Below are 27,194 nucleotides of genomic sequence, written 5' to 3' on the forward strand. Positions count from 1 at the left end.
GTGTACAGAAGGTTCAGAGATAGGAAATGTTAGGATATTTATAGCATAGCATAGAGTACAGCACAGTGTTTTATATGTATAGTATAGTAGATAGTGTATATAGCCTTTATTTATGTAAACCAGTTCTTTTTCCTTCTTGTTTTTAGTTTAAAAAAATCCTAGCACCAGGGGAGCCCCCCCCCCCCCCACACACATTTCGTTGTATGGTACCTGTACTGTATAAATGACAATAAATACCATTCATTCATTCATAACCCTAGCTCCAGACTTACCTAGCTCCAGACTTAACCCTAGTGAATCATCCATCCACCAGTCATAGCAGGGAAAAGTAATCTATGCTCAGGGCAGGGGCCATGCTAGAAGAAGGAAGATTTTTTAAAATTCAATTGTTTTTATATGAACAGTAGAGAAACTATACAGGGGGGTAGAGGGGATGTCTCAGGAGGCACATAGGTGGGTTGTCAGTCTAGGGGGGAAGATAGGGAGTGACTCTGCAGTCCTGACATTCCAGAGCTAATTTGACATGTAGTCACATACATTTATGAAATCCATATCATGGATCATCATCAAATCCGTTATCATGATTCAATTTGTTTTTATTTTTCACACAATAAAAAACATTTACAAAAAGCAATACTACATAATATAGAACTATTGTATTTAAGACATTTTAAATATGAAAGGACAGGGATTGCTACAAAATCTTTCTTCAAGTGGTTTTAAATCATAAATACAGTAACATAACTAAGTATTAATGACAGGGTAAAAAGTATATTTCAGTGTGATACAATATCATTTTCTGACACTAGGGGCCAGTTTCACAGACAAGGCTTAAGCCTAATCCTGGACTAAAAAGCATCTTCAATGGAGATTTTACATTGAAAGTGTGATTTAGTCCAGGACTAGGCTTAAGCCTTGTCTGTGAAACCGGCCCTTGATGTATCAAACAATTTGTCTTTCAAGGTGACACACACAAATAGACATTTCGGAAATGAACTGACAGACAAGTGTTTCATTAGTTATTTTCCATTGGAAAATGATAGCCTAACCTAACCAGAGAAACATCCAGAGTATGTTGCATGCCTTAAAACATCGGTATGCAGTGGCAGTGGTTTCAGGCATGTCGTCAGCACTTTGCTAGAATCTCTTGACAGCTTTTGTATACTTTGACCAAGCAGTTCAGCCTTGGCTTTGAACTCTGAAAGAAGAGTGAGAATAATTGAAACAGGAAATAACACATCACAAGCGTGAGGGTGGTTAGTCAATCTAGTTATACCAGAAAACAATACTGCAGTTTGGAAAAGTTACCCTAAACAACAGTGTAATGCAAAGATACATGGACAACATTTGAAACAATGATATGCTGCTCAACCACAATCCAAGTTAAAGCTCACCTGAAACAGTGGGACCACGCTGGCCACAGCATCAGGGTCTGAGGGGTCCTTCAGTAGTATGCAGAGGTAATAGATTACTCTTTGCTGAAACGAAAGCGGAATTAGTAAATTCATCATTGCATTGTTGTCATTCATGCCTGTTATCAATGCCAACGTGTTAGCAGGATCAATATACCTGCCCTAAGTGGTAAATAAGAATAATATAAAAATACCATGCATAACAGACTGATTAATCTCTGATTAATTAACTGATGATTAATAGGACAAATTAATTAGACCCCTGAGAGAGTGTCTAGCCTATTTCCATACCATATAAATGGCTTCATTGATTACGATGTCCTTGATTTTGCCCATCTCGATGAAGGAGGTGCACTCCCGCCCAGATGCATAGCTCGACGACAGCTGGATGCCCAAGGAGCCGATGACCAGCAGGGTTTCATGGTCGACCTTCACAAAGTGGATGTGGAACATCATCCCAACCAAAGTGATGACTATGGCACTGGAGAGAACTGCTGTGTTCTGAAATTAGGGGGGGGAGTATTTAGGTGATTGTCAGGCATTACTATTGGGCAGCAGTAGACACTTAAACAGGGTATATACAGGAATCTTGAGGTTAATTTCAATACCTTTCTAAGACTTTTTAAAGACCTTGTCAATATTTTTCCAGCCCTCACCGCCACTTCGAGCTGTAACCGTTACATCAGTGACACCTTTAACTTAACAGTTTTAGTTTGCAATAGACTAGACCACTATCAACACAATTTCCGGTTCATCTTTGTTTTTTAATAAAACTAATAAATTCACGAACTTTTACTAAAGGTTTTTAGGACTCAAACTCTTTGGACAGAGTCTAATTCAGAAAAATACCTACAGAATTCAAGACCTCATACAATCGTGATAAGACTTTTTAATACTTATTAAGGGTCTTGATTTCCCCAAAATGTATTTATCAACTTTTAATACTTTTCAAGACACCGCGGATACCCTGTTAAATCTGACTGAGAAATGGTGTAGGCCTGGACTCTGGGCTTTACTTCCAGGCAGCACTTGATTTAGGTGACTCAGATGTATTAGTGCTGGGCTGGAACAAAAGTCTGCACACCTTCAACTTGTTACGCTTCTATAACAGCATGGCCTCCAATAACATAGCTGCACAGCCAACAGCTCCCAAGGACATGGTGACAGTGGGATCTCGGCGCCTTACCTCTGTGAAAAAGAACACGACGTATGCCGACAGCCACACGGAGCAAGTGTACACCATCACTTTGCCAATCGACACTTTAGCGTTGCTAACTACGAATTCTCTGCAAAAGCTCGAGTGACTCTGGCAATCCAGAGAGATGGCTTTGCCGTCAATGTCGGTGAAAACTTCTTCTTCCATTCGGACGGTTTCTGGTCGACGCTTCTCATCAAATGTTGCTATTTGTTTTGACTACTACTGACCACTAGCTAGCAGCATGAAAGCTGGATGCTAACCTAAACTTACTAAGAACAGGTGGGAAAAGCTCATTAAAACAAAAACAAAATCATAAATTTGTCTCCAACTTCACGAACGGTTAAAAGAAGACCAGGACATGTAATAATTGATTATTTCGTTAGACAAAATGAGGGCAGAATTGATGGTAGAACAACCTCTCTGGTCTAGCTGTCTTCTAACAACGAGGTGCATTGTGGGGATTGAAGTCTTATTGTCACATGGACTTGTAGCCAGGTAGTGAAATAATTCCGAATGTCTAGCTACTTCATAAAATCGTCTAAAAATAATACTTAAGTCTTAATAAAACATTAAACAGGATATTTCTTTAGTGCTCCTTAAACATCAGTCAGCGGAAGTAACCCAACTAGCAATACTGCATTTCCCAGAATGCGTTGTGGATTTTCACTTTTGACCTCTCTGGATGAAAACAAGCCGATCAGCTCATGTCAACTGGCAACAACATTTACTGAGATCTAGCTGTCGGGTTACGACATTATCTTACACGCCATCAAAATAACGATGTCTTTGTTTATAGAATAAGTAGCACTGGATCATGGGAACATTTCTTAAAGATTGATTGCGTTTTTGTCTGCTGTAAACAACATTTTAGACGTCGTCCGCCGGGCAAGTACTACTAGTACTGTCTGGTATTAGGTCACTGGGTTTTTGGATTGACTGAGGTTTTTGTTGTTGGGTTGGTCTTTGTAAAAACATTCCTTGATTGTGATGTAAAGTAATTGTTAGATACACAAATGTATTTAAAAAAAATATATATCAGCTGAATTGCAATAGTATACTATTTTTTTGCTGACAAATTGGCACACAACAACAAATAGCTACCTAGTCAAGTCAACACAATGCTGGACATGCTCGTAGTTCTCTAGTCACGTGTCTGGAGATGTACATAGGAAACAGTGGCGACTGATTTGTTGACAAACAGGCTGAATCGTTTGGCATCTAGCTAGCTGTCACAGTTGACACTGAAGAACATTGTGAATATCTATGCCATATTCGACTGTACCCTAACCTAGTTTTGCATCAGTGAGGTTGTGCAATCCTGGTGTGGTTTTGACACCTCAGCCTTGTAGGTCATCTGCACGACAGAGCTCTCCAGCACACTGACTGACTGACTGACTGACTGACTGACTGACATGAGTGGTCAAGGTCCGTCTGTAGATAAGGGGATGAACCCCGGTGTCCCGGTGTGTCAGGAGAGCTATGCCTGCGGGGGGTCTGACGAGGCAGCGTTTGAGTGTGACGAGTGCGGCAGCCTGCAGTGTGTCCGCTGCGAACTGGAGCTCCATCGCCAGGAGCGCATGAGGAACCACGACAGGGTGCGGATCTCCCCGGGTCACGTCCCTTTCTGCGACTCCTGCAAAGGCGACGGTAGCAGCAGCAGCGCAGTGAATGGTGGTCGCCTGAGAGCTGTGGTCCGTTGCCAAGGCTGTAAGATCAATCTGTGCCTTGACTGCCAGAAGCGGACCCACAGTGGGGTGAACAAGAGAAAGCACCCTCTTACCCCTTACCCTCCGGCCAACGCCCAGGACAGGTGCATGGCTGCCGGGGACGCGGAGATGGAGGCTCTGAAAGCCAAAGTAGGGAATGTGTCAAGCTTCCTTCTGGTCGACGAGAAAGAGGAGATGCAGGTGAGTGATTATGGCCCAGTTTAGTTAACTTAAGCTCTAGTAACTCTGCTCTTATGTGACAGCATACTGTATATGCCTTCTGAAAAAGACAGCCTCATTTATCTTTGCCAAATATTAGGAAACAAACTTTCCCAGTTGGTTTTGAACGCCAGGTATTTACTGTAACTAACTGTAATTAACAATGTAAAAAAAACTCCACGTCTCATTATGTGCTGTTGTTTTGCTCTCAGTTGAAGGATGAGGAGGACTTTGTCAACAGACTGGGCTGCAGGCCAGACGAGCTCCTCAAGGTAGTGTCCATCTTTGGGAACACCGGGGAGGGCAAGTCCCACACCCTCAACCACACCTTCTTCCTGGGCAGGGAGGTGTTCAAGACCTCCCCCACCCAGGAGTCCTGCACAGTGGGGGTTTGGGCTGCCATGGACCCCATCCACAGGGTGGTAGTCATCGACACAGAGGGGCTGCTGGGAGCAGGTAAGGGAAAGAGAGAGGAGCTCTCTGTGTCCACCACAATGTCTTCTAGAGGGGCAGATAAGAGTAAAAACAAAAAGTAAATAGATTCAGTGTGGAAGCAGCAAACAGTAAGCAGACATGTATTTTCTCTCTATTCGGTGCACAGGATCCAACCAGGGTCAGCGTACCCGACTGCTCCTTAAAGTCCTGGCCGTGTCCGACTTGGTAATTTACCGGACTCACGCCGACCGTCTCCATGACGACCTCTTCAAGTTCCTCGGCGATGCGTCGGATGCCTACCTGAAGCACTTCACCCGTGAGCTGAAGGCCACCACTACCCGCTGTGGGCTCGACGTCCCTCTGTCCACCCTGGGACCCGCTGTCATCATCTTCCATGAGACTGTCCACACCAAGCTGCTGGGATCAGGTAACTAGGGCTGATGGCTGCATTTGACCACTTTTACCAGGACTCTCTTCTAAAAGACATTCTGTCTCATCCTAGTCCTCCTGTCCCCCTCCCTCCTGTTCCCCGCCCTCCTGTTCCCCGCCCCCCATCCCTCTTTCATGTTCTCCCTCCCCTCTTGCTCTCACTCTCCAGATAAGCCGTCTGAGTCGGCCGAGCGTCTGCTCCAGGAGCGTTTCAGGAAGCTGGGTCTTTTCCCAGAAGCCTTCAGTTCCGTCCAGTACCGCGGTACTCGTACCTACAACCCCCCCACGGACTTCAGTGGTCTGCTCCACAGCCTGGAGCAACAGCTGGACAACAACACCACCCGCTCACCACGCTCCGCCAGCGTCATATACAAGGCCCTGCAGGTGTGTGTGTGTGTGTGTGTGTGTGTGTGTGTGCCCGCGCGTGTGTGTGTTTGTCTATTGGATTGGGGTGTGAGAGAAGGATTGTGTGTGTGTGTCTGTGTCACTCCCTGACTCTCCCTCTCTCTCCCTTTCTGTCTTAGGCCCTGAGTGAGCGCTTCAGTGGGGATATCCCAGACGAGCACCTGGCCAGTAACTCCTTCTTCCCAGATGAGTACTTCACCTGCTCCAGCATCTGCCTCAGCTGTGGGTGCGTATCTCACCGGCTCTCTCATAGGGTCCACTCAGTGTCCTACCGTACACACACTAGGATCCACGCTGGCATCTTACCCTCAGAGTTCTGTCACACCGACTCTCTGTCCTTCTGCCTTTCAGGTCGGGCTGTAAGAACAGCATGAACCACCTGAGGGAGGAGGTCGAACACGAGGCCAAACATCGCTGCCGCTACTCTGCTCAGTACGATAACCGCATTTACACCTGTAAGGTAAATGCATGCGTGCTCACGCGCACACACTGACACACACTGACACACACTGACACACACTGACACACACTGACACACACTGACACACACTGACACACACTGACACACACTGACACACACTGATACACACTGACACACACTGACACACACACACTGACACACACTGACACACACAGACACATATTGACACCTATAAGTCAACAGCTCTTCTGGCCATACAAAGCCGTGGGCCTATTTAGCTTTGGGCCTATTTAGCTTTGGGCCTATTTAGCTTTGGGCCTATCTGAGTGTCTCTATGGGTTCCTCAGGCCTGCTATGAGGGAGGGAAGGAGGTGATTGTGGTTCCCAAGACGACGGCCTCCTCTGACTCGCCCTGGTTCGGTCTGGCCATCTACGCCTGGTCCGGGTGAGTGGCTGCTTCTGCTCATTCACAATGGCTGCGTTCTTAAATTCGCTCTGGAAATCTGATCAGCACTCATGGAATGCCTCTTGTCCAATCAAATGACTTGGTCCCTTTATGATGTTGAACCCAGTGTGCGCTCCGGTGCTCTCAGAGCGAATTTACGAACGCACCCAATATGAGGAAGAAATATGACATGGAAATCTACTACCCCCTGTACTGTTTCTCCTGAGACACCTACTACCCCCCTGTACTGTTTCTCCTGAGACATCTACTACCCCCTGTACTGTTTTTCCTGTGACACCTACTACCCCCCTGTACTCTTTCTCCTGAGACACCTACTACCCCCCTGTACTCTTTCTCCTGAGACACCTACTACCCCTCTGTACTGTTTCTCCTCCTGAGACACCTACTACCCCCCTGTACTCTTTCTCCTGAGACACCTACTACCCTCTGTACTGTTTCTCCTGAGACACCTACTACCCTCTGTACTGTTTCTCCTGAGACACCTACTACCCTCTGTACTGTTTCTCCTGAGACACCTACTACCCCCCTGTACTGTTTCTCCTGAGACAGCTACTTCCCCCCTGTACTGTTTCTCCTGTGTCTTAAAAAAGACGATTGCCAATAGCCCCAGGCTTGAGCATAGATGACTTTTTCCTGCTATGGCTGGTGGATAGTTGATTCAATTACTTAGTCAAATGTATTGATTGTAAGTCGCTTTGGAATAAGGCATCTGCTAAATGCCTAAAATGTGAATGTAGATTGCATTTACAATAAACCCCCCCAAAAAGAATAATAAATATATATAGATTGCAGTAACATTGGCTGAACCATGCATGTTTCTACAGGTATGTGATCGAGTGTCCCAACTGTGCGGTGATCTACAGAAGCAGGCAGTACTGGTACGGGAACCAGGACCCAGTGGACACAGTGGTCCGAACTGAGATCCAGCACATCTGGCCCGGGGTAAGATCAGAGATGCCACACCAAAATTACCAAAACTGAAACACAGAGAGCCATAGCCCTCATCCATCTCATCTGGGCCCAGGACAGTCCGGACGGATTGTATGGCAGCTAGTGCTGAGGCACAAACATGTACATTTCAAGCCTGCAAACTGTGACACTTTAAAATAACGTGAAAAAATACTTTTGTGCAATATGACAACCCTAGTTGACTATCTGTGCAGTATAGCACAGTGGATTGTGTACATAGCCTTTATTGATGTAAACCAGCTCCTTACCTTACCTTGTGATTTTGTGCTTTTTCTAAAATGTGTTTTTTTTTCCCTTTCCTAACACCAGGGGAGCCACCCCTCCTAAATTTCGTTGTTTGGTACCTGTACTGTAGCAATGACAAATAAAGTCCATTCCATATTGCCAATTACCATGAATACACAAATTGTGTCAAACAGGGCAGTTGTATGACATTCTCACCTGGAGCTCAAGCTGGCCACAAACTGGGTAGAGACTGGGCAGAGGCTGGGCAAGCATTTTCAGTCCAACAAAGTAGCTAGCTAGCGTTACCAGAGCTTGCAGTTGCTGACTGAGGCGGTTTACTGAAAGCTACTGCACGTGAGTGAGTGTTGTGGTGAATCAACACATGGCTAATTTAAATATTTACCAAACTTTCACTAACATCAACCAAACTTCCTTGGAAGTATTAAGTGAACGGACACAACGCGGAAATGTAACCAATGAAATATATTTATTTTTGTACACAGCTTTTAACGAGGTAATGATGTCAAAAGGCGGACCTTTTTTGTTCGTTTTTTTTTAAAGGAGGACAAATGAGCGACAAATTTGGCTGCGCCTACAGCCGGACAAGGCATTCGAAAGCCAGACTATCCGGCCTAAAGCCGGACGAATGGCTACCCTACTCCAGGGGCTGTGTTCAGTAGGCACAAACGCTATCAAATTAAACATGTCAAACATGTTAAACAGACGCCAAGGTAGTACTATTGTGCCATTTAAGCTCTGACAGGAGGGTGAACCAGATCATGCCAGTCAAGCTACAGGTGGCTTCTATTCAACAATGAATTCTCAGTTTTATCACAAAACTACACTGACACCAGAACCTGTAGTGTCAGCAACCATAACGCTCTGATCATCCTGTCTCTCACATTCTCTCTCTCTCTCCCTCCTTCCCTCCCTCCCTCCCTCCATCCCGCTCTCCAGTGTGATGGTTTTCTGAAGGACAACAACAACGCGGCTCAGAGGTTGCTGGACGGCGTGAACTACATCTCCCAGTCAGTGTCTGAACTCAGCGTCAAGCCTGCTAAAGCAGTGACTTCCTGGCTCACGGACCAGATCGCCCCTGCTTACTGGAAACCCAACTCCCTCATCCTGGTCAGTGGCTCCTCCTGACAGCACTCAATTGACATGAAGTACATGAGGTTGGGGGGGGGGGTCATTGACTCTTTCTGCAAGTAACGGAAGCCTGGAATTGACGATGTGAAAGCCAGTTGAATGAATGCATTTATAATGAAGATGCATTACGTTAAGTCACTTTATACTTTCTTATATGAAGTCATCAGTACACACATAAAAAAATCAGGCGAACCGACTCATTTCAACATACTTATTTTCACTGATGTGTGCGTCCACTTCCTTTAACTGTCTCTATGTCTCTCACGTGTGTCTACTGTGTGTCTGCGGAACGTAGAAATGCCATAAGTGCGGGGAGGTGTTCCAGGACAACGACACCAAGCACCACTGCCGTGCCTGCGGAGAGGGCTTCTGCGACACCTGTTCTTCCAAGAACCGCCCGGTCCCGGAGAGGGGCTGGGGCCTGGCCCCTGTCCGCGTCTGCGACGCCTGCTTCCACAACAGGGGCATCCCAACAGGTACGTTAGTATGTCTGGTCTACATTTGATGTGAATAGCTGCAATGGAAATATGTTGAATTAAAATAATTCTCCTTCCCCTTGTGTTTATGGTTCAGAGCTGCTGGATGCTGCGCTGGAGGAGGAGGAGGGGGGGACTCTGACCAGGAGGGTTGGAGAGGCTGTCCAGAGCACACTAGGAGCTGTGGTCACCGCCATAGACATCCCTCTAGGTGAGTACTGATCACATCTGCTCTGGAGGGAGGGAGTGAAGGGAGGGAGGGAGTGAAGGGAGGGAGAGAGGGAGGGGGGAGGGGAGAGAGAGAGGGAGAGAGGGAGAGAGGGAGGGAGAGAGAGAGAGAGGGAGGGAGAGAGAGAGAGGGAGAGAGGGAGGGAGAGAGAGGCAAATAGGGGGAGAGACATGGATGGTTACAACTAAATCAGCATAGACACTGCTGCATAAGGTCTGAAAAGCTACATCAAGTTGAATCTCATCCAAATACTCTCCTAGGTAGATTTGTGTTTCAATTATGCTGCCATCAGGTGGTGAAGAAAAAGTACTGCAGTTCATAACCATTGCAATCCTTGGGAATGGGTAGTGACAGTCAATGTGCCCTATGGATACCTCTAAAATACACCATACCAAGCTTATGTCGCCGAAGCCTTGCTTTCACCATCATGCAATCATGGTGGGTGACAGATGATTGACGAATGATTGATCAAACCGGGCCAATGGAACCACAACACGACACCTCGAGCCTGCGTATGATTGGTGTGTGCCCTTGTTTGTCCCCCTCCCCCAGGCCTGGTGAAGGACGCCGCCCGTCCAGCCTACTGGGTACCGGACCAGGACATCCGCTGCTGCTGCGAGTGCCAGCGGGAGTTCTCCGCCCGCCTGTCCATCCACCACTGCCGCGCCTGTGGCCAGGGCGTGTGCGACGACTGCTCCCTGGAACGCAGAGCGGTGCCCTCTAGAGGCTGGGACCACCCGGTGCGCGTCTGCAACGGCTGCAACCAGAAAGCGGGAGAGCTCTAGCGAAGAGTGTTAGCGCACAGTCCAAGCCCATCTCTGAGGAACTGGAACCCCCATCCTCCACCCCCTCCCCCACCCCCTCTCTCTCTCTCTCTCTCTCTCTCTGTGGCTGCAGTGGTTCAGCTCAGTGAGTGTCAGTTGATGCGTGTAGAAGTTGTTCCTAACCTAACCGGCGATGTTTTTCCATACCTTTTGTTGGTTAATCTATGAATTAAGTTTCATTTATTTAGGTTAGTTTGATCCTATAGATCTGTTGTTTGGAACAACTCCTACTTTTGAGAATCTTTCTTTACACAGATGGTATCCCAACTGACGCTGGGGGTTTTATCAGGAGGAGGGGGAGGAGGAGGAGGAGGGGGGGGGGGGGGATGGGGATGGGGGGAAGGGGACTGTTTTTGTCTCCTCTGACTGACACAGTGTGGGGTTGGACGTCCTGACATTGTCTTTCCTTCCACTTCACCGTCAGTCCCTTTATGCTATTACACTTTAACCTGCCTAGGTTCTCATATACAGTATGAAGATAATCTGCCTGAGAGAGAGAGACAGAGACAAAACAGAGAACAGAATGTAGAGTGAGCGAAGGAGTTACAAAAGAGAAGTGGCATGCTTGCTAAATGACGGATCTAATTCCCAATGTACCCCATTTTGTCCTATCCCATCTGTTTGTAGTCATGCACACAGGAAAACAAGGAATCCTTGACAATCTATCCCAATGGCATTATAGCACTAGTAGAGCACCTGCAACTGTCATGTATATCTGTTGATGCTTCCGTGGCTAGGAGGAAGTTGCTGAAAAAGGACCCCCCCCCTCAGCCTTCTGTTTTGGCTTCATCCTGCTGGATCATGCTTTTTCTAGCTGCTTTCCTCTCACCTCACCATCCACAGCACAGCAGTGGCCTATGATGTCGCATCTAGATGCATTCCATGCTATCGTAGTCATTACTACCTATTTACTCTTTGGCCCGGTGTGGCCGTATGTGCATTTAAACGGGCAGACAATGATAGAATAGCCTTAATGCTATAATGCTGCTGTCATTGCCTGTTTAATTTTATATAGGGGAAAAAACAACACAGTTTACTATCAGATGGGGAAAATGAGTGAGTGTTTTTCTTTTCTTTTTTAAAATGTCCACACTACCACTATCGATGGATGAAGTAAACAGACTGAGAAGAAGTGGAGTAGGAATTGCCTCTTAAGTGTGGCTGGCTTACAGGAGGAGAATAAAGTATGGATGGACAACATCACTCTTCAGGGCTGGACCCTCAATTGTACACATTCAGATGTATCAACCAGCCATGTACCAAGTCATCATAACCCTGTCATCTCAGGCTGAGGCGTAGTTCGCTGCAGTTGTAGCTGGAAATGTCGTCCGATCAGTGTGGTGACAAACTGGAACAGTTTTGCTTGAACCTGGAACAATCGTCTAATTCCTGTGCCCATCTCATGTCAGTCGGTGCTATTAAATGGGTAATCTGTAATCCGTACCTCCATTGGACTTTTAAATTATTTCTATAATTCATTATATATAGCCATTGATTCTTCATGAATATAACTTAGTATGAATATAACTTATCTATCTGGTTAGATGCCAAACTACATTTCGTTGTCTCAGTACTCCGTGCAATGACAATGACGTTGAATCTAATCTAATAATTTAATATGAACATAAATGCAAACAACCACTGTATATCTTTAAAACATATAATGATCTCACGGTTGGTCAATCCTTGCATCCATAGCTGTCTATGACATTGAGAGTGGTTACATTTCTTCAACCCCATCCCTCAGCTGTTTAGCAAGAAAGTGGCAGGGAGCCTGTGTTGTTGTTTGAATTACAGATTGCCCCTTTAAGGAGTAACACTAATATCATACTGAAGAACGATCAATATGATTATCAATACCATCATGTTTACTGTACCATCTATGCTCTAATGTATTAAACTTGAGAAACACAAAGGTGTGCATGTGTTCGCTGTGTTGGAAGGATTGTTCATGATGTTTCCCTTTTACCAGAGGCTTTTTTTTATTAATAATTTTAAAAAGATTCAATTGCATTGGATAGAATGTGTTATTTGACTTGTATAAACACTTCAGGATTTTTCATGATTATTTAAATCATCAGATTTAATCACCATTATCATATAAACAACAAGTTACCTAAAATAAAAAAATAAAGTCACTGGTCAGTTTATGAATTGCACTTTCTGTGGACATAATTCAGTATGCCAGTAAAAGGAGTTCACTTGCAGAAAGTACAACTGTAGTGGAGGGCGGCAGTCAGGCCGTGTGGACTCCTAGAGCAACACGGACCCTTCTGGTAAAACATCGATTCCCCACAGAGTCCTGAGGCTCTACAGTTACTCCTTTGTTTTGAACAGCCCTTCATTTGAACAAACTTCTAAATCCAGCAGCTGTCAGCAGCATTGACATAAGCATGACAGGGCTAAGAAACATGGCAGTGCCATCTCCCCACGGCCTGTCGCCGTCCTTTTACATCTACAGTAAAACAGGACGTAGGAACTGAGAGAGGGAAGGTTTTCAGACTGGGCATTGTCTCTGTGGAAACAACACTGGGGAAGTGAGGTTTGAGCCCCGCCCCCCTCCTCCTCTAGCAGCCTGCCTCTGCGGGCCCCGCCCCCTCCTGGTAGTCGCTGTTGTAGGGGAAGTAGTAGAGGTCCTGTCTGACGGCCATGAGCAGGCCCGGCAGGCCCCTGCGGCCCCCCAGCTGGGAGGAGAACACCACGCTGGGGATCAGCTCCTTGCCTGCCGGGTGGGGCGACGGGATGGTCCTCAGCAGGTGGCCGTCCGCCAGGCTCCACAGCCTCGTGTAGCAGTCCTGACCCACTGGGAGAGAGGAGAGGAGAGGAGGAACAGAGGAGGAGGAGAGACAGACAGACAGGAGTGTTACTGTGTCTGTCTGTCTGTCTGTGTGTGTGTGTGTGTGTGTTTGGGGGGGGGGGGAGGAGTTATGACACTGACATGTGTCAGCACTAACCTGCCAGCAGCAGCCCCTCTGGCTCGTTGACGTGGAGGGGCAGGTAGGTGTGCTCGTTATGGTGCCCCTTATACGTCTGCACCGGCCGCGTCACACGCACGTCCCACAGCAAGATCTATACACACACAGAAACATGACTGAAACAAGTGATCCTGGTGATGGTAAAGGGACTGGGCTGAGTCTAGCCTGGTCTGGTGTAGTGTATAGTGTAGCACAGCGTTGTGTAGTCTGGTGTGGTGTAGGGCTGCCACAAACGATTATTTTCATAGTCGACTAGTCACCGATTATTTTAACGATTAGTCGACTAATCGGATCATAAATTACAGCTTATCGCACAATTACTCAATCGCTCTTATTTAGCTATCATCTTCTAAATCAGCTTCTAAATTTAGCTTGAAGTTGTTAGTTGTTGTTGTAGGCATGTGCTAACTAAAAATAAAGACAATTAAAATGATTGTTCACTCAAAAATAGATATTTTAATGAACTTTGCAGATTTATTTCTGGCATCACTTGCATGTAATGTAATGTAAAGAGTAGTAGAGGGTGCAAACTGCTGAGTAAAATGAGGTAGGCTAGGCACTAGGCAACCAAAAGAATACAAAAACTAAAATAAATACTTGTACAGAGTACAAAAGTTTTGCTTTGCTTCACTCATCTCATAGTAGAACGCGCCTTCTTAGCACTGTAACGTTAAGACAACATTTTTTGCTATTTGATAAGTATCGCTTTGATGACAACGTAAAATAATGTAAGAAGGCTTTTAACGTAACGATATCGTTAGCCAATAACAAGCTAACTAGCTTACCGAGACGAGCCATCGTCTTCCTCGTCATCTGCCACAACGTACTTCCTTTTTAGATGCTCGCGCATCATAGACGTGCTGCCATGATAAGCGAGTTCAGCTTTGCAAATTTTACATTTTACATTCTTTTTTTCAACGTTGTGGTTGAAATGCTCCCACACTTTAGAGGTACGAGGACAGGAAGACATTTCTCTGTTTGTTTTTCCGGGGAAGTCACGTGTGCCCCGGATGACCGACACTGCGCATGTACATCAAAGACACTGGGAGACGCTAGCCAGTGGCAGCTTCAGGGAAGAAAAACGAATGCTTATCGAATGAAATGAATGGTCTTTATTGTCAATTGACAACGAAATTTGGGAGGGGGGGCTCCCCTGGTGCTAGGCAAAAAAAAAAAAAAAAACGCTTATTTCAGCTCCAAAAAAACATGCGACTACGGCGATTACCAAATATGTCGGCGACGATTTTGGTAGTCGACGTCGTCGTGACTAGTCGACTAATCGTGGCAGCCTTAGTGTGGTGTGGTTTGGTCTGGTCTGGTGTGGTCTGTGTGTCTGACCTGTCCCTGCATGTCTGCAGCCAACAAGTAGTTCTCGTCCTGGAGGATGCGTACGGAGGTGATGGCTGAGTCCTGGTAGAACCTGCAGGCCTTCCAGCCATGGTCTCTCCTGCCTCCTCTCTGACGCAGGTCGATACTGAAGATTTCCCCTGAGCGACAGCCGTTGAACAGCACCGGGGCCTGGGGGGGGCGGGGGGAAGAGAGGCTGTGTGTCTGTTCCAATAGGAGAACAAACTCTGACCGTTGCAGAAAGAGATGTAAGAGAGAAAAGAGATGCAGAAAGAGATGTAAGAGAGAAAGAGACCCCACTTACCCTGAGGGCAAACTGCTGTGCCAGGACATCACTGCCCATGCTGTACGTCTGCCTCCGTCCTGTCACGACATCTGTCACTATGACCCTCCGTGAGAGACCTGCCAGCAGACAGAGAGAGAGAGAGGGGGGGGGATAGAGAGAGAGAGACGGTGTGTCATTCACATTGCGAAGTAGACATGGCACGTCTTATCTGTTCTTAGTGTAGAGGCTAGTGCAAGTATATGTCTGACCAGTGTGAAGGTTGGTTAGGGTAGAGTATGTGTCTGACCAGTGTGAAAGTTGGTTAGGGTAGAGTATGTGTCTGACCAGTGTGAAGGTTGGTTAGGGTAGAGTATGTGTCTGACCAGTGTGAAAGTTGGTTAGGGTAGAGTATGTGACTGACCAGTGCTGAAGGTCTTGTCAGCCTGGGGGTTGAGACACCAAGCACAGGACCAGGCCGTGGAGATCTTAAAACTACACAGCATCCCAGGCAGGTCTGGGAAGGAGGAAAGAAGAGGTGGAGAGGGAGATGGGTGAGGAGAAGGGGATGAGGAAGATAAAAGTTTGGAGAGGGAGGAGAAGGAGTGGGAGGCAGCGTCAAGGCAATTGATTATTGAAACAACGAATGTGCTGTAGAATATCGACAAAAGCCAAAAAGCAAATGACAGACGTAAAGCGTTGTCTTACCTGGGTTGGAGATGCTGAAGAGGGAGGCGGGGAGTAAGCTCACACAGCCGGGAGTCTCTGCCATGCCGACCAAACACAGCCTGACGATGAGGTCCGTCAAGAAAGCCAACACAACTCTGACTGACGACAAAACAACGGAGGACGACAACATCGCGAAGCTCGAAAACACCACGTCTGCCTTACACGCTCTGAATCAGACACAATGAAACATGACCCAGCCAGTCTGAAGACTTGCCGCAAGGACAACAGTCACCCCCCTCAAAAGCCACCCTTTTTTTTAATACAACTTTTAAACCAAGCAAGTAAAACAGAACATGATTGGTTTTCCCTGAAGCAGTGCTGCTATAGTCGGTGTCTGTGGTGGGGGGTCTGAAGGATACAGGACGTGCGAGTCAGAGTGAGTGACCGAGGCCCAGCAGATGGAGTTAACCTGAAACAGGTAAAACACAGGTATAAAACAGGTACAACACACACACACACACACACACGCAGACGCAGACAGACAGAGAGAGAGAGAGAGAGAGACACACACACACACACACACACACACGTCAGGTAGACAACCTTGCGGTTGGTGAAGTAGAGGTTGTCACACATCTCTACAGACAGAGAGCCGCGGCTGCCGCCTCGGAAGTTCATGATGCCGTACTTGCAGCCTCCGTGAGACACGTCGTTAACGGTGAACACTCGCTCGCACGCAGAGTCCCCCTGAAGACGAGGAGGAGAGGGAGGAACATTTACAAATGCATCGGTGCTAATCATTTGCTTTAATAAAGTGACATTGTTTAGTCGCTTTGTTGTGTGTGTGTGTGTGTGGGGGTGATTGTATTTGTGTGTGTACGCTCCGAGTAGTAGTCTCCTCACCACTATGAGTCTGAAGTTGTCAGTGTTGGGGCTGCTGTCAGTGTTGGGGCTGCTCTGGACCTCCAGTTTGTGGCGTCTCATCTCATTCACCTTCACCTCATGGATTAACCTGGAAACACAACCACACACACACAAATGAGATATACTGCTGCCATACCAGTGTTTGTTGTTCAGGGGGGTAACTCATAAACGTTGCATACACAAAAAAGCATGCGTACACAACTTTGATGCAAATTTTGGGATTTATTAAAAAACTACTTTGTGTGAAAAGGTGCGGTCCTCCACGCACACTCGGACCCATGCGTATGCACAGAAACTGGAGAAATTAGCAACTGTTGGCAGAAGGATGCCGATGGCAGAAGGATGAAACTGGAGACACGCTTTGAAATTGCTAACATTGTGTAAAATAAATCAAAATATTACCTCTCACACATTATATATGAAGAGTTCCCAGGAGTGCACAAAAAAACATATGTGCACACTGCACCTATCTTAACTGTACACTTGCCCTTGTCCTGTACATATCACACTGTACATATATCTTTACTGTACTGAATTTATATTCATTTACTTATACTCACTGTAATACCGTCCCTAGCTGTCCCACCATGCAATGTACATACGTTCATGGCTTTTGCACTATGCACTATCTGGTTAGATGCCGAACTGTGTTTCGTTGTCTTAGTACTTGTACTCTGTCAATGACAATAAAGTTTAATTTAATCTAAAAAAACAAAACATGATTTAGGATAATAAATACAAACAGAGATATCTGTTTTTGCAAAACAACCTCTCAAATATGTTGTACAGTTTAACTGGGAATCATATTTAATTGAATCTGTAGTTATTAGGCCTAAACAATACTTGCATGTTATGAAATGTATTCTCATAAATAATAAGGTGAACAGGACAAATTATGTTTAAACTGATTCCGTTTTCGATGCTTCAGTCGGGCAGATACGAGTGCAGTTTCATATATTGTTATCACATCGTTGCGCAGAACTATTGCACAGAATTTCACTGGGTGAAATCTTTTTTTAGCCTTTCGGTCAGGATTTTGTCCGTCATTGTCGTCATGCAGTCAGTATAGATTCATATAATTTGGTGCGTTTCACTGACCATTTATAGGCAACTATGGGTATTAAAAGGGTGGGACAAGACGCTTGTTCACGTGTGCAAAATGTAGAGTTGATTGTGATTTAAAAAGGGAAAAGGGCATGAGACGTGCATGCGCATTGTCGGTAAATCAGAATCTTTGTGTGCGTAAACATTCTTGCTTGTCTACATACGCAACCTTTTTACGCCAGTTCTACGCAAAGTTGTATAAATGACCCCCCAGGTATGGGAGTAGTGTATGTGTGTGTGTTCTAGTAAGACATTTTGTACCTAGAGTAGGAGCTCCCAGGGAGAAGGCCCAGGTGTCTCTTCTGCAGCAGCAGAGCTGAGTTCAGGCCTGCTCTTGGTGCTTTCTGGATGGAGGGGGACAACATGTTCTGTGAACAACTCCACACATACATATACACACAACATACACATTTTAAATGAGAGGCCAATACCTAAACAAACAGAAAATAGGCTTGTTCTATGGCAGTGAATATGGTTGATGCTGAACTTCCATGCCTTTGAGTTGAGGGAAATCTACCGTACTCATACGCAACAAATCCAATACCAGAACCCCAGTCCAGACAGTCAAACATGAAATGTTACCCCACAGTCAGGGGCTTTTCACACGACAGTGAAAGACCCAAAACCATACTGTGCTTGCTTGGATATTTAATTTTCACATTTTCCTTTCCAGCAATATTTTAGCAACTAAGTTGGATGCCTAACCAGACCCACTCAGCTCAGCTCTGTATAAGGGGTTTGGTGTACCTTTCTGGGCCGCTCGTCCTCCGTCAGCAGCCTGGACCTCTGCTTCTCCTGCTCCCTCTCCTTCAGCAGCTCCCTAGTTAAAGGGTTATTGTTGTTGTGTCCCGGCAATAGGCGGAAATAACGGTTCTTCTCTGGGTCGAAGTAGAACCCAGGCAGCTCTGGAACGTAACATGGAAACAACGTTGTGGGATAAAGCCATTTTTTCCCACTGTTATTCGGGCACACAAAATCAATGTTCTGGGCCCTGTTGTGTCAAAGGTAATAGTAACTGTCTTTATGTGCGGCTCGTGACACATTGTCATTGACTCTGTATTCATGTGACGTTGCGGTGTGGATTATGAGTCTGGTGGGACTGACCTGGAGCAGCACTGCTGGAGGTGGAGGAAGAGCCTGCAGCATCAGAGCTGCTCTCTGGGGCTCTGGGAGACGGGACAGCATCAGAGCTGCTCTCTGGGGCTCTGGGAGACGGGACAGCAGCATCACTGCTGGAGGTGGAGGAGGAGGGGACACAAACGGTCAACAATGCAGCCATGCCATCAATGACAATGTGATAATTGTGTGTGTGCACGCACGCACGCATACACACACATACACATACACATACACACACACACACACACACATACACATACACATACACATACACATACACACACACACACACACACACACACACACACACACACACACACACATCAATCAATCAATCAATCAATGCTTGATTCAACCTCAACTCTCAACAACGTCCATAGTTGACAAGCTAGCAATATACAGACGTGGCATTTGACGTGTCGTTTGTTCAAATCTATCGTGAGGCATCGTGAGTTTCCACCGTCCTCCTACCTTTGTTCATCCTGAGCTCTGTGCCTAACGGTGTTGTTGTCCCTGTGGCATTCGGAGAGGTGACCACCGTGTCGCCTACGGTCCCTGCTTCTATCACGCCAATTCCCTTTCTTCATCCCTGCTATATTTAAACCAAGATATAAAGGGTCAACGATGTTACTGTATCTACTACTCGCTACATTGTGTTTGGTTGCGTTGTTTACTTTAAAGCAGGTTAGCCACGCTAGCAATCATGCCTGCTGCCAAACATGGCCACCAGCCTGCTCGATGTCCAAGCACGCCGGGCTGGTCATGTGACAAGGGGAGGTGGCGGAGCGAAAGCGAATACTACAAATTGCAGCTGAATGTTAGATCAATCTAAAAGGTCACACGTGCAAAAGTCTGTTCCCTTACTATTTATAAATGTTGTGATGAAACTGACTCATTTGCGACATTTATGTAGTTTTAATAAATGTTACAAAAAAGAATATTCCAAACGAGAACTCCACCCGCCGGATTAGAAGGCGTGGGAATCACGCGGACCCAGTAGAAACGTGTGTTTTCAGACCACAATTTGGGGCGTTTCTGAACGCTCGTGTTAAGGCCCGCCCCCATTTGAGGTATGCATTAACACACTAGTCACGGTTTTGACAGTTTTGTCCAAAGCCACGCCTGATTTCTGGGTACTTGTATTATATTGGTTAAGGAGCGAGGCGCCTGGGACTGTATTGGTGGGTTTTTTCAGAGGTTCCAAACAGCTCAGAGATTTGGAATATTGGGTTTACAGTCCAGCAGCAAAATGGCGGCTGTCATTCAGAATCCTCTGAAATCGTAAGTAAATTTCAAAATTATTTACTAATACAAATCAAGCCAACCCTTAGTACATGCAACGGCTATATATTCAAGGAAAGATGCAATGCAACTTTATTGGCTATGGAATAATGAAATTACAGTTAATTGTGTTTAAAAATAAATGTTGCATTGAAACAATTACAGTAAGTTTGGATACAAGTAATTTTGTTCATATGTATTATTACATACTAGAATGTACGCTGAGCATAAATCACCTACAAATGCGTATGCATTGGAGAAAATATGTTTTTTTCAGTGCGTAGAATCATGGACAATGTGCTGCGCTCCGATTCACCCCGCACGGACATCTTTTCAAAAGTTGCTTCATAATGCGTTATTGATAACCTTGCAATTTTAAGATAAGTAATTATCAATCTTATACACATGGATTTCCAATGTTTTAGTTCATTTTGCGCCATGGAATTAATTTTACAAAGCGTATTGCTGCTGGTGCGCTCGCGCATGAGAGGCTATTCCCCGTCTGTGTTGGTCAACATGTTCATGTTCGCTTATCTATCTGCGCATAGCATGCGGACTACACTCATAGATATTTGCAAGTGTTGGAGACATAGTAGGCATATTTATTTCAGAATGAAAGTGCTCAGTGTTTCCCCGTGCCACCAAGTTCGAGAGGGAGAACGAGGGAGATATGTGTGTTAAGCATTGGCTAAGGGGGAGGTAGCGCGGCATATTACAAAAAAACCGATCTTTTCAGAAGTTGATGAGTTTTCAAGGGAAATGAGACTCAAATGCACAGTGAGTGATCTGTCTCCACACAGTTGCTACATTCATGCACTTTCCCAGACCAGACCAGAGTCATTATGCAGATATCAGGCTTGCACATTTTGTGTCATCTGATTCATTACTATCAGGAGCACTATTCATACAGGGCTGTTTCACTCCTAATGGAATGCACCTTTCTGAGCTTCATGCTTTCCCCAGGGAACACAGTCCTCGAAATGCAGCTCTTCAATTTATCTCTTGTATTCATTGTTGCCTGGATATTGCTGTCAACACCGGCATCAGGAACTTGAGTGTGCCTGCCTGTGAAGTGTCCCATTCTCCCAGACTGGCTCCATCGGGAAGATTTGCCCACTCTGGAATGTGGTGAAGGTTCCACAGTTATCAGACAATCTATTGTGGAAGTGGCCATATACAAATAGCTGCATTCCTAACAGAAAACAGGCAGATTGTTGGTTTAACCAACATATGGACTTTCTGTCAGGAGTCAGGACAAGCAGTATGCGACGACAATAACAACAAACACTAACAACACATTTGTGTCTGGTGGACTCTGAAAATGCGGTTCCACAAGGCACCTTACAGTGTCTCACTCACAGTCACAGATAACTTTTCCAAACAAGACTATTATGGGCCATTTTCACAGACAAGGCTTAAGCCTAATCCTGGACTAAAAAGCATCTTCAATGGAGATTTTACATTGAAAGTGTGATTTAGTCCAGGACTAGGCTTAAGCCTTGTCTGTGAAACCGGCCCTAAGTGTGGAGGAAAAGCTGTATGTTGTATTGTCACTGTGTGTTTTATTGTTTAAAGTTACAGGGAAAAAACATGTGAAATTCAGCAACTGCTACAGCATGAAAGAAAGAGCCTTTTGTTTGCATTGTTGCACAGGGAAAGAGAAGAGAGGAGAGTCTTGATTTTACATTGATATGAATCAGACATTAGAATATGTGATGGATGTGATTGGGTTGGATAGATGAGGAGGGGTGTGTATGTGTGTGTGTGTGTGTGTGTGTGTGTGTGTGTGTGTGTGTGTGTGCGTGTGTGTGCGTGTGCGTGCGTGCGTGCAACTGTCTGTATGTATGTGTGTGTGTGTGTTTGTTTTTGTTTGTGTCTGTGTGTGTCCATGTACTGCTTTGTGTGTGTGTCAAGTGTGTCTGTGTGCGTTTGTCTATGTGTGTGTTTGTCTGTGCTTGTGTTTGTGCCTGTGTGTGCCCATGTACTGCATATGTGTGTAAGGGGGTCTGTGTGTGTGTGCGTGTGTGAGGGGGTCTGTGTGTGCGTGTGTGTGAGGGGGTGTGTGTGTGTGCGCGTGTGTAAGGGGGTCTGTGTGTGTGCGACTGTGCGTGTGTGTGAGGGAGTCTGTGTGTGTGCGTGTATAAGGGGGTCTGTGTGTGTGCTTGTGTGTAAGGGGGTCTGTATATGTGTGCATATGTGAGGGGTCTGTGTGTGTGCGCGTGTGTAAGGGGGTCTGTGTGCATGTGTCTGAGGGGGTCTGTGCGTGTGTGAGGGGTTCTGTGTGCGTGCGGGGGTCTGTGTGTGTGCGTGTGTGTCAGGGGGCCTGTGTGTGTGCGGGGGTCTGTGTGTGTGCGTGTGTGTCAGGGGGTCTGTGTGTGTGCGTGTGTGTCAGGGGGTCTGTGTGTGTGCGGGGTCTGTGTGTGTGCGTGTGTGTCAGGGGGTCTGTGTGTGTGCGGGGGTCTGTGTGTGTGCGTGTGTGTGAGGGAGTCTGTGTGTGTGCGCGTGTGTGAGGGGGTCTGTGTGTGCGCGTGTGTGAGGGGGTCTGTGTGTGTGTGTAAGGGGGTCTGTGTGTGTGTGTGCGTGTGTGTGAGGGGGTCTGTGTGTGCGTGTGGGGGGGGGGGGCTGTGTGTGTGCGTGTGTGTGAGGGGGTCGGCCTGTAGAGCTGTAGATTAGTGGTGTCTCAGTGTCCTCCTGAGCCCATCTGTTGAGAGATGCACTGAGAGATGGAGGGATAGAGGGGTGGCAGAAAGAGAGGGAGAGAGGGAGCCCCATCTGCTCCTCATCCATGGCAGGACCCTCCCCACCCCTCCCTGGAATCCCCCTCAAATCCACAGGGGGTCACCAGGGCAAAGCTGACTCCTCCCACTACACACACACACACACACACACACACACACACACACACACCGTCACAACCTGCAATACAGGATAAACTAGTGTCCCCGTGAATTTGGACCGTGCATTTTAGACTAAAGACCATGGAATAGAACTTGGGGAATGTGTTTTAAATGAGGCTGTTGATAGCATACATTAAAATCTCACATAGGATTTATTACACGTGACCTTCACATACATAGAATGAGACCACAAGCAGGCCAATACAATCTAATTTGGTGTCCAAGTGAGTTATTACCATATACCAATGAGTTATTAATAATGTAATTATCATTAAACATGGGCATTGTCTAACAAACAGACAGTGTTGTTGTGTTTGAGTCGGCTGGTGAAGGAGGAGCACCATCATAATAGAGAGTTTCACTCACACGCATACAGACACACACGCACACAGACACACACACACACACACACACACACACACTCACACTCACACAGACACACACAGACACACACACACACACACACACACACACACACACACACACACACACACACACACACACACACACACACAGAGTGACACAGAGAGAGAGAGAGAGAGAGAAGTAGAGAGACACAGTAAGAAGGGGATAATAGATAATAGCCTCCCTCCCACAGCTGTGTCAGACCTGTCAGCCATGTTATTCATGGCAACAAGGGATGTCAACAAGGTAAAAAAGCATTACAAGTGATCTTAAACACACAGACTATGACAGGAAAGGAACAATACACATTAAAAGACAACACAAAAATCCCTAACCCTACATGTTTGTGTATTTTTTTTTTTTATCCTTTTCAGTTTTTGTCCAGCGTTTTAAAGTTTGAGTTTTGAATAGGGACGAGGGAGCCGCCAGAATCAGGTGGAAAACACAAATCAGCCTCTGTGTGTGGATTGAAGGGCTGTATTGTGAGAAGGGAAGTATAAAGGGGAGGGGGCGTGTGTGTGTGTGTGTGTATGTGTGTACTTGCGTGTGCTTGGCTTCTGTAACCCGCTCCCCTCCCCCATACTGCCTGAGAGTGAGTGATGGGGGGAGTTGTCTGTCTGGCTGAATTTGCTCTGTGCATTCACATTCAGACTGCACTCTAAACACCGGGGCTGAGTCCTGGCCTTTGTGTTTCCAGCGTATAGGAATGGCCGGGGAATGCTTTCCAGGCGTTGGGAATTAGAATGGTCCAGGAACCGTTTTTATAGGGAAACTCCATGGAGTGATCAATCCCCTTTCCTGTTCAGCACATGGAACTGGCACATGTTTCTGTGTGTGTGTGTGTGTGTGTGTGTGTGTGTGTGTATGTGTGTGTGTGTGTGTGTGCGTGTGTGCGTGTGTGTGTGTGTGTGTGTGTGTGTGTGCAATGCATGCATGCGTGTGTGCTAAATGTGGAGGGTGTGTGGTGAATGTGTGTGTGAGTGTGTGTGTGCATGCATGTGTGCTAAATTTGCGGGATGTGTGTGTGTGTATGTGCTTGTGTATGTGCGTGAGTGTGATGCGGGTAGAGAGAGTACATTGTTCTTGCCGTATGGAGGCTGTTACTGTTAGTCTACCCCTGCTGTGCTGTTCTTCTCAACGCTAACCTACCTCACTCTCTCTGCTCCCCCCAACCCTAAGAGCTCCACACACACTTAGCCCCAGGTCTGAACGAAAGCAGAGCCCAAAATCAAGGAAGAGGAGAATAAAACATCCCCCTTTCCCTCCCCCTTCCTCTGTTCCTCTCCTATGTCCTCCCTTTCTACCTCTCTCTGTCTGTCTTTCCCTCTGTACGTTTGTTAATTCAAAGCCGTGTGTGTGGGGGGCGGGGGTCAGGGTCTGGGGAAACATGACCATGGCTACCCCCCCCCCCCCCCCCCCCCCCCCCCCACACACACACACACACACACACACACACACACACCATCCTTCCTCCACCCCGCCCCCCTCGGGCCTAGTGAGCCTCCACAAAGGCGTCGCTCCCCACCTTCTTCACCCCCGGTCGCCCTGCCCCTGCCCCGCTCCTCCACTCCCTCCCTGTTCCCTACTGCTCTGCCAAGCTCTACCTAGCCTCCCAGCCGGCCCTGACCCACAGCAGAGCCCCTCTTCTGGCTGTCTTTCTCCAGACCAGTGGGGTGTCTCCAGGAGAAGGTTGTTGATATCATAACCTGGCAGTAATCCAATTGAGCTCCCCGGTTAGGGCAGCAGGGGCTGGTAGGGCTGTATGCACCAGGGTTTAATCTCTCTCAATGAGGAAGCAGTGCTACACACACACACACACACACACACACACACACACACACACACTGACACGCACGCACGCACACACACTTCAGGCAGGAGATCTCTGACCAGTAAATCTGATTGAGGGTCTTAGTGGTGAGGAAAGGGCTGGTAGGGCTGTATGCACAGGGTTTAATCTCTCTAAATGAGAAAGCAGTGCTCCAGTACCCCTGAGACACACACACACACACAAGTTTTTTTTCTGACCAGTAAATCTAATTGAGGGTCTTAGTGGTAAACACCATAGAGGACAGGCAGTTCCACCTCAGACTGAATTAGTTGCGGTTCTTTGATTACAGTCCGGGGAAGCGCTGGTGTATTTTACTGTAGGCTGGTGGTGACGTTGATATCATCATTCCACTGTGGATATACCATGGTTTTTTTTCTTCTAGAAAGAACACTGTAAACAGACAGAGCTTAAAGGGTAACATTTCCTGAAAGTGTCTTTCAAGTGACCCGTAGTTTTAAACTGATACAGATGTGAGTATCTCTCGGCTACAGCGAACCACAAAGAACCCTTCTCTCCCCTCTGCCTGACTCTTGTTACATGGTAGTGGGTCATCTCCTTCCAAAGCTTAGTAGCTCTCTTTCATTCTCTCCCTCTTTCTTTCATTTTCTGTCTTTGGCTATTACTTTCTCTTTCTCTCCCTCACCGTTGCTTCGACGGTGAAAAATAATGAATTGTCAATTGGATTAACGAGAGTGTGTAATGAGGCTATGCGGCGTGTGTGATTGTGCTGACAATGCTGAGACATGTTCACACACACACACACACACACACACACACACACATACACACACACACAGTGTGTCTGACTGTGATGGATCATCGCTCCCTTACTGGTAGGACACAGTGTTGCATTGCAGACACAGCACCTGACCCTCTGGTCAAATGAAGGTTGCCTCTGCTCCCTACAGCCCCCCAGTTCTCTGTCTGTCTGTCTGTCTGTCTGTCTGTCTGTCTCTCTGTTGTCTGTCTGTCTGTCTCTCTGTTGTCTGTCTGTCTGTCTGTTGTCTGTCTGTCTGTCTGTCTCTCTCTCTCTCCCTCTCTCTCTGTAGTCTCTGTCTGTCTCTCTGCCTCTCTCTCTCTCTCTCTTACTCTCTCTTTAAACTATATATATATACTGTATGTCTCTCCTTCACTCATGTTATCTCTCTCCTAGAACTTTAACTGACAGTAACAGTACCTCTGTGAGTAGCTTACTTTGTTGGGTCTCTCTTCCCCCCCATCCTCAGTTTACAAGACTCAAGACTCATTACAGTGTTTCTGTTACCGGATCCAGGAGGCTTACTGATAATGTCTTCATGGGTGTTGTTTAATGAGGTGCAAGAGCGTGAAGCGACCTTTTTGAGAAAGGCTGACGATGTGTTTTATGATGTTTGTTTTTGCCGCCGCGCAGCAGAGAGGAGTGTGTGTGGAGAGGTGGTGGCTGCGGTCAGGTCCTGCTCCCAATCCCTCTTTCTAAAGGCTGCTCTTGTCTACTTCTCCTCCTCTCATGGATTTCGATCAAATGGACTGGTTCGATTAATGTAGTGGTCACTCTGGTCCTATCTGATCCGGTCCTTTTAAATCCCACGAGAGGGGGAGTGAAGTGGAAACAGGGGCATGCTTTGGGGAGAAATGTATTGAATCAGAATGCAATAGAATAATATTGCAGTGTGTGTGTGTGTGTGTGTGTGTGTGTGTGTGCGTGCGTGTGTGTGTGTGCGTGTGTGTGTGTGTGTGTGTGTGTGTGTGTGTGCGCGCGCGTGCGTGTGCGTGCGTGCGCGTGTGTCTTCAAGAGATAGCAGGGAGGGATGGTGATGGAAATCTAGAGGGTTAGATGG

General features: G+C 46.6%; 3 protein-coding genes across 4 annotated transcripts; 1 reads left to right on the forward strand and 2 right to left on the reverse strand.

The window, feature by feature from the left end:
- Window positions 1-892: 892 nt before the first annotated feature.
- On the reverse strand, window positions 893-2,974 carry pigh (phosphatidylinositol glycan anchor biosynthesis, class H). Its single transcript, XM_080533799.1, has 4 exons — window positions 2,599-2,974; window positions 1,704-1,913; window positions 1,395-1,478; window positions 893-1,198 (listed from the first exon to the last, which is right to left on the reverse strand). The coding sequence occupies exons 1-4, from the start codon at window positions 2,773-2,775 to the stop codon at window positions 1,127-1,129; spliced, it is 543 nt and encodes a 180-aa protein (XP_080389925.1). The 5' UTR covers window positions 2,776-2,974; the 3' UTR covers window positions 893-1,126.
- Window positions 2,975-4,022: 1,048 nt separating this feature from the next.
- zfyve1 (zinc finger, FYVE domain containing 1) lies at window positions 4,023-10,808 on the forward strand (the record flags this gene model as incomplete). The annotated part of the gene is made up of 12 exons (XM_080550426.1): window positions 4,023-4,517; window positions 4,748-4,991; window positions 5,137-5,397; window positions 5,569-5,783; window positions 5,924-6,030; window positions 6,156-6,264; window positions 6,573-6,670; window positions 7,516-7,633; window positions 8,843-9,013; window positions 9,330-9,510; window positions 9,608-9,721; window positions 10,292-10,808. 12 exons carry the CDS (start codon window positions 4,023-4,025, stop codon window positions 10,522-10,524), a joined length of 2,346 nt encoding a protein of 781 aa, XP_080406552.1. The 3' UTR covers window positions 10,525-10,808.
- A 121-nt stretch (window positions 10,809-10,929) lies between these two features.
- On the reverse strand, window positions 10,930-19,619 carry wdr21 (WD repeat domain 21). Of its 2 annotated transcripts, none has more exons than XM_080538169.1 (13): window positions 19,435-19,619; window positions 18,949-19,073; window positions 18,592-18,749; window positions 18,106-18,188; window positions 16,720-16,828; window positions 16,420-16,563; window positions 16,236-16,285; window positions 15,856-15,935; window positions 15,572-15,664; window positions 15,190-15,287; window positions 14,877-15,056; window positions 13,518-13,632; window positions 10,930-13,366 (listed from the first exon to the last, which is right to left on the reverse strand). In XM_080538169.1, the coding sequence occupies exons 1-13, from the start codon at window positions 19,548-19,550 to the stop codon at window positions 13,131-13,133; spliced, it is 1,587 nt and encodes a 528-aa protein (XP_080394295.1). In that variant the 5' UTR covers window positions 19,551-19,619; the 3' UTR covers window positions 10,930-13,130. The 2 variants fall into 2 exon arrangements, with proteins under 2 accessions (XP_080394295.1, XP_080394294.1); XM_080538168.1 differs by having other exon boundaries at window positions 18,949-19,076.
- Window positions 19,620-27,194: the final 7,575 nt, after the last annotated feature.

Source organism: Nansenia antarctica, assembly GCF_963989245.1.
Source record: "Nansenia antarctica genome assembly, chromosome: 1".
Taxonomy (NCBI): domain Eukaryota; kingdom Metazoa; phylum Chordata; class Actinopteri; order Argentiniformes; family Microstomatidae; genus Nansenia; species Nansenia antarctica.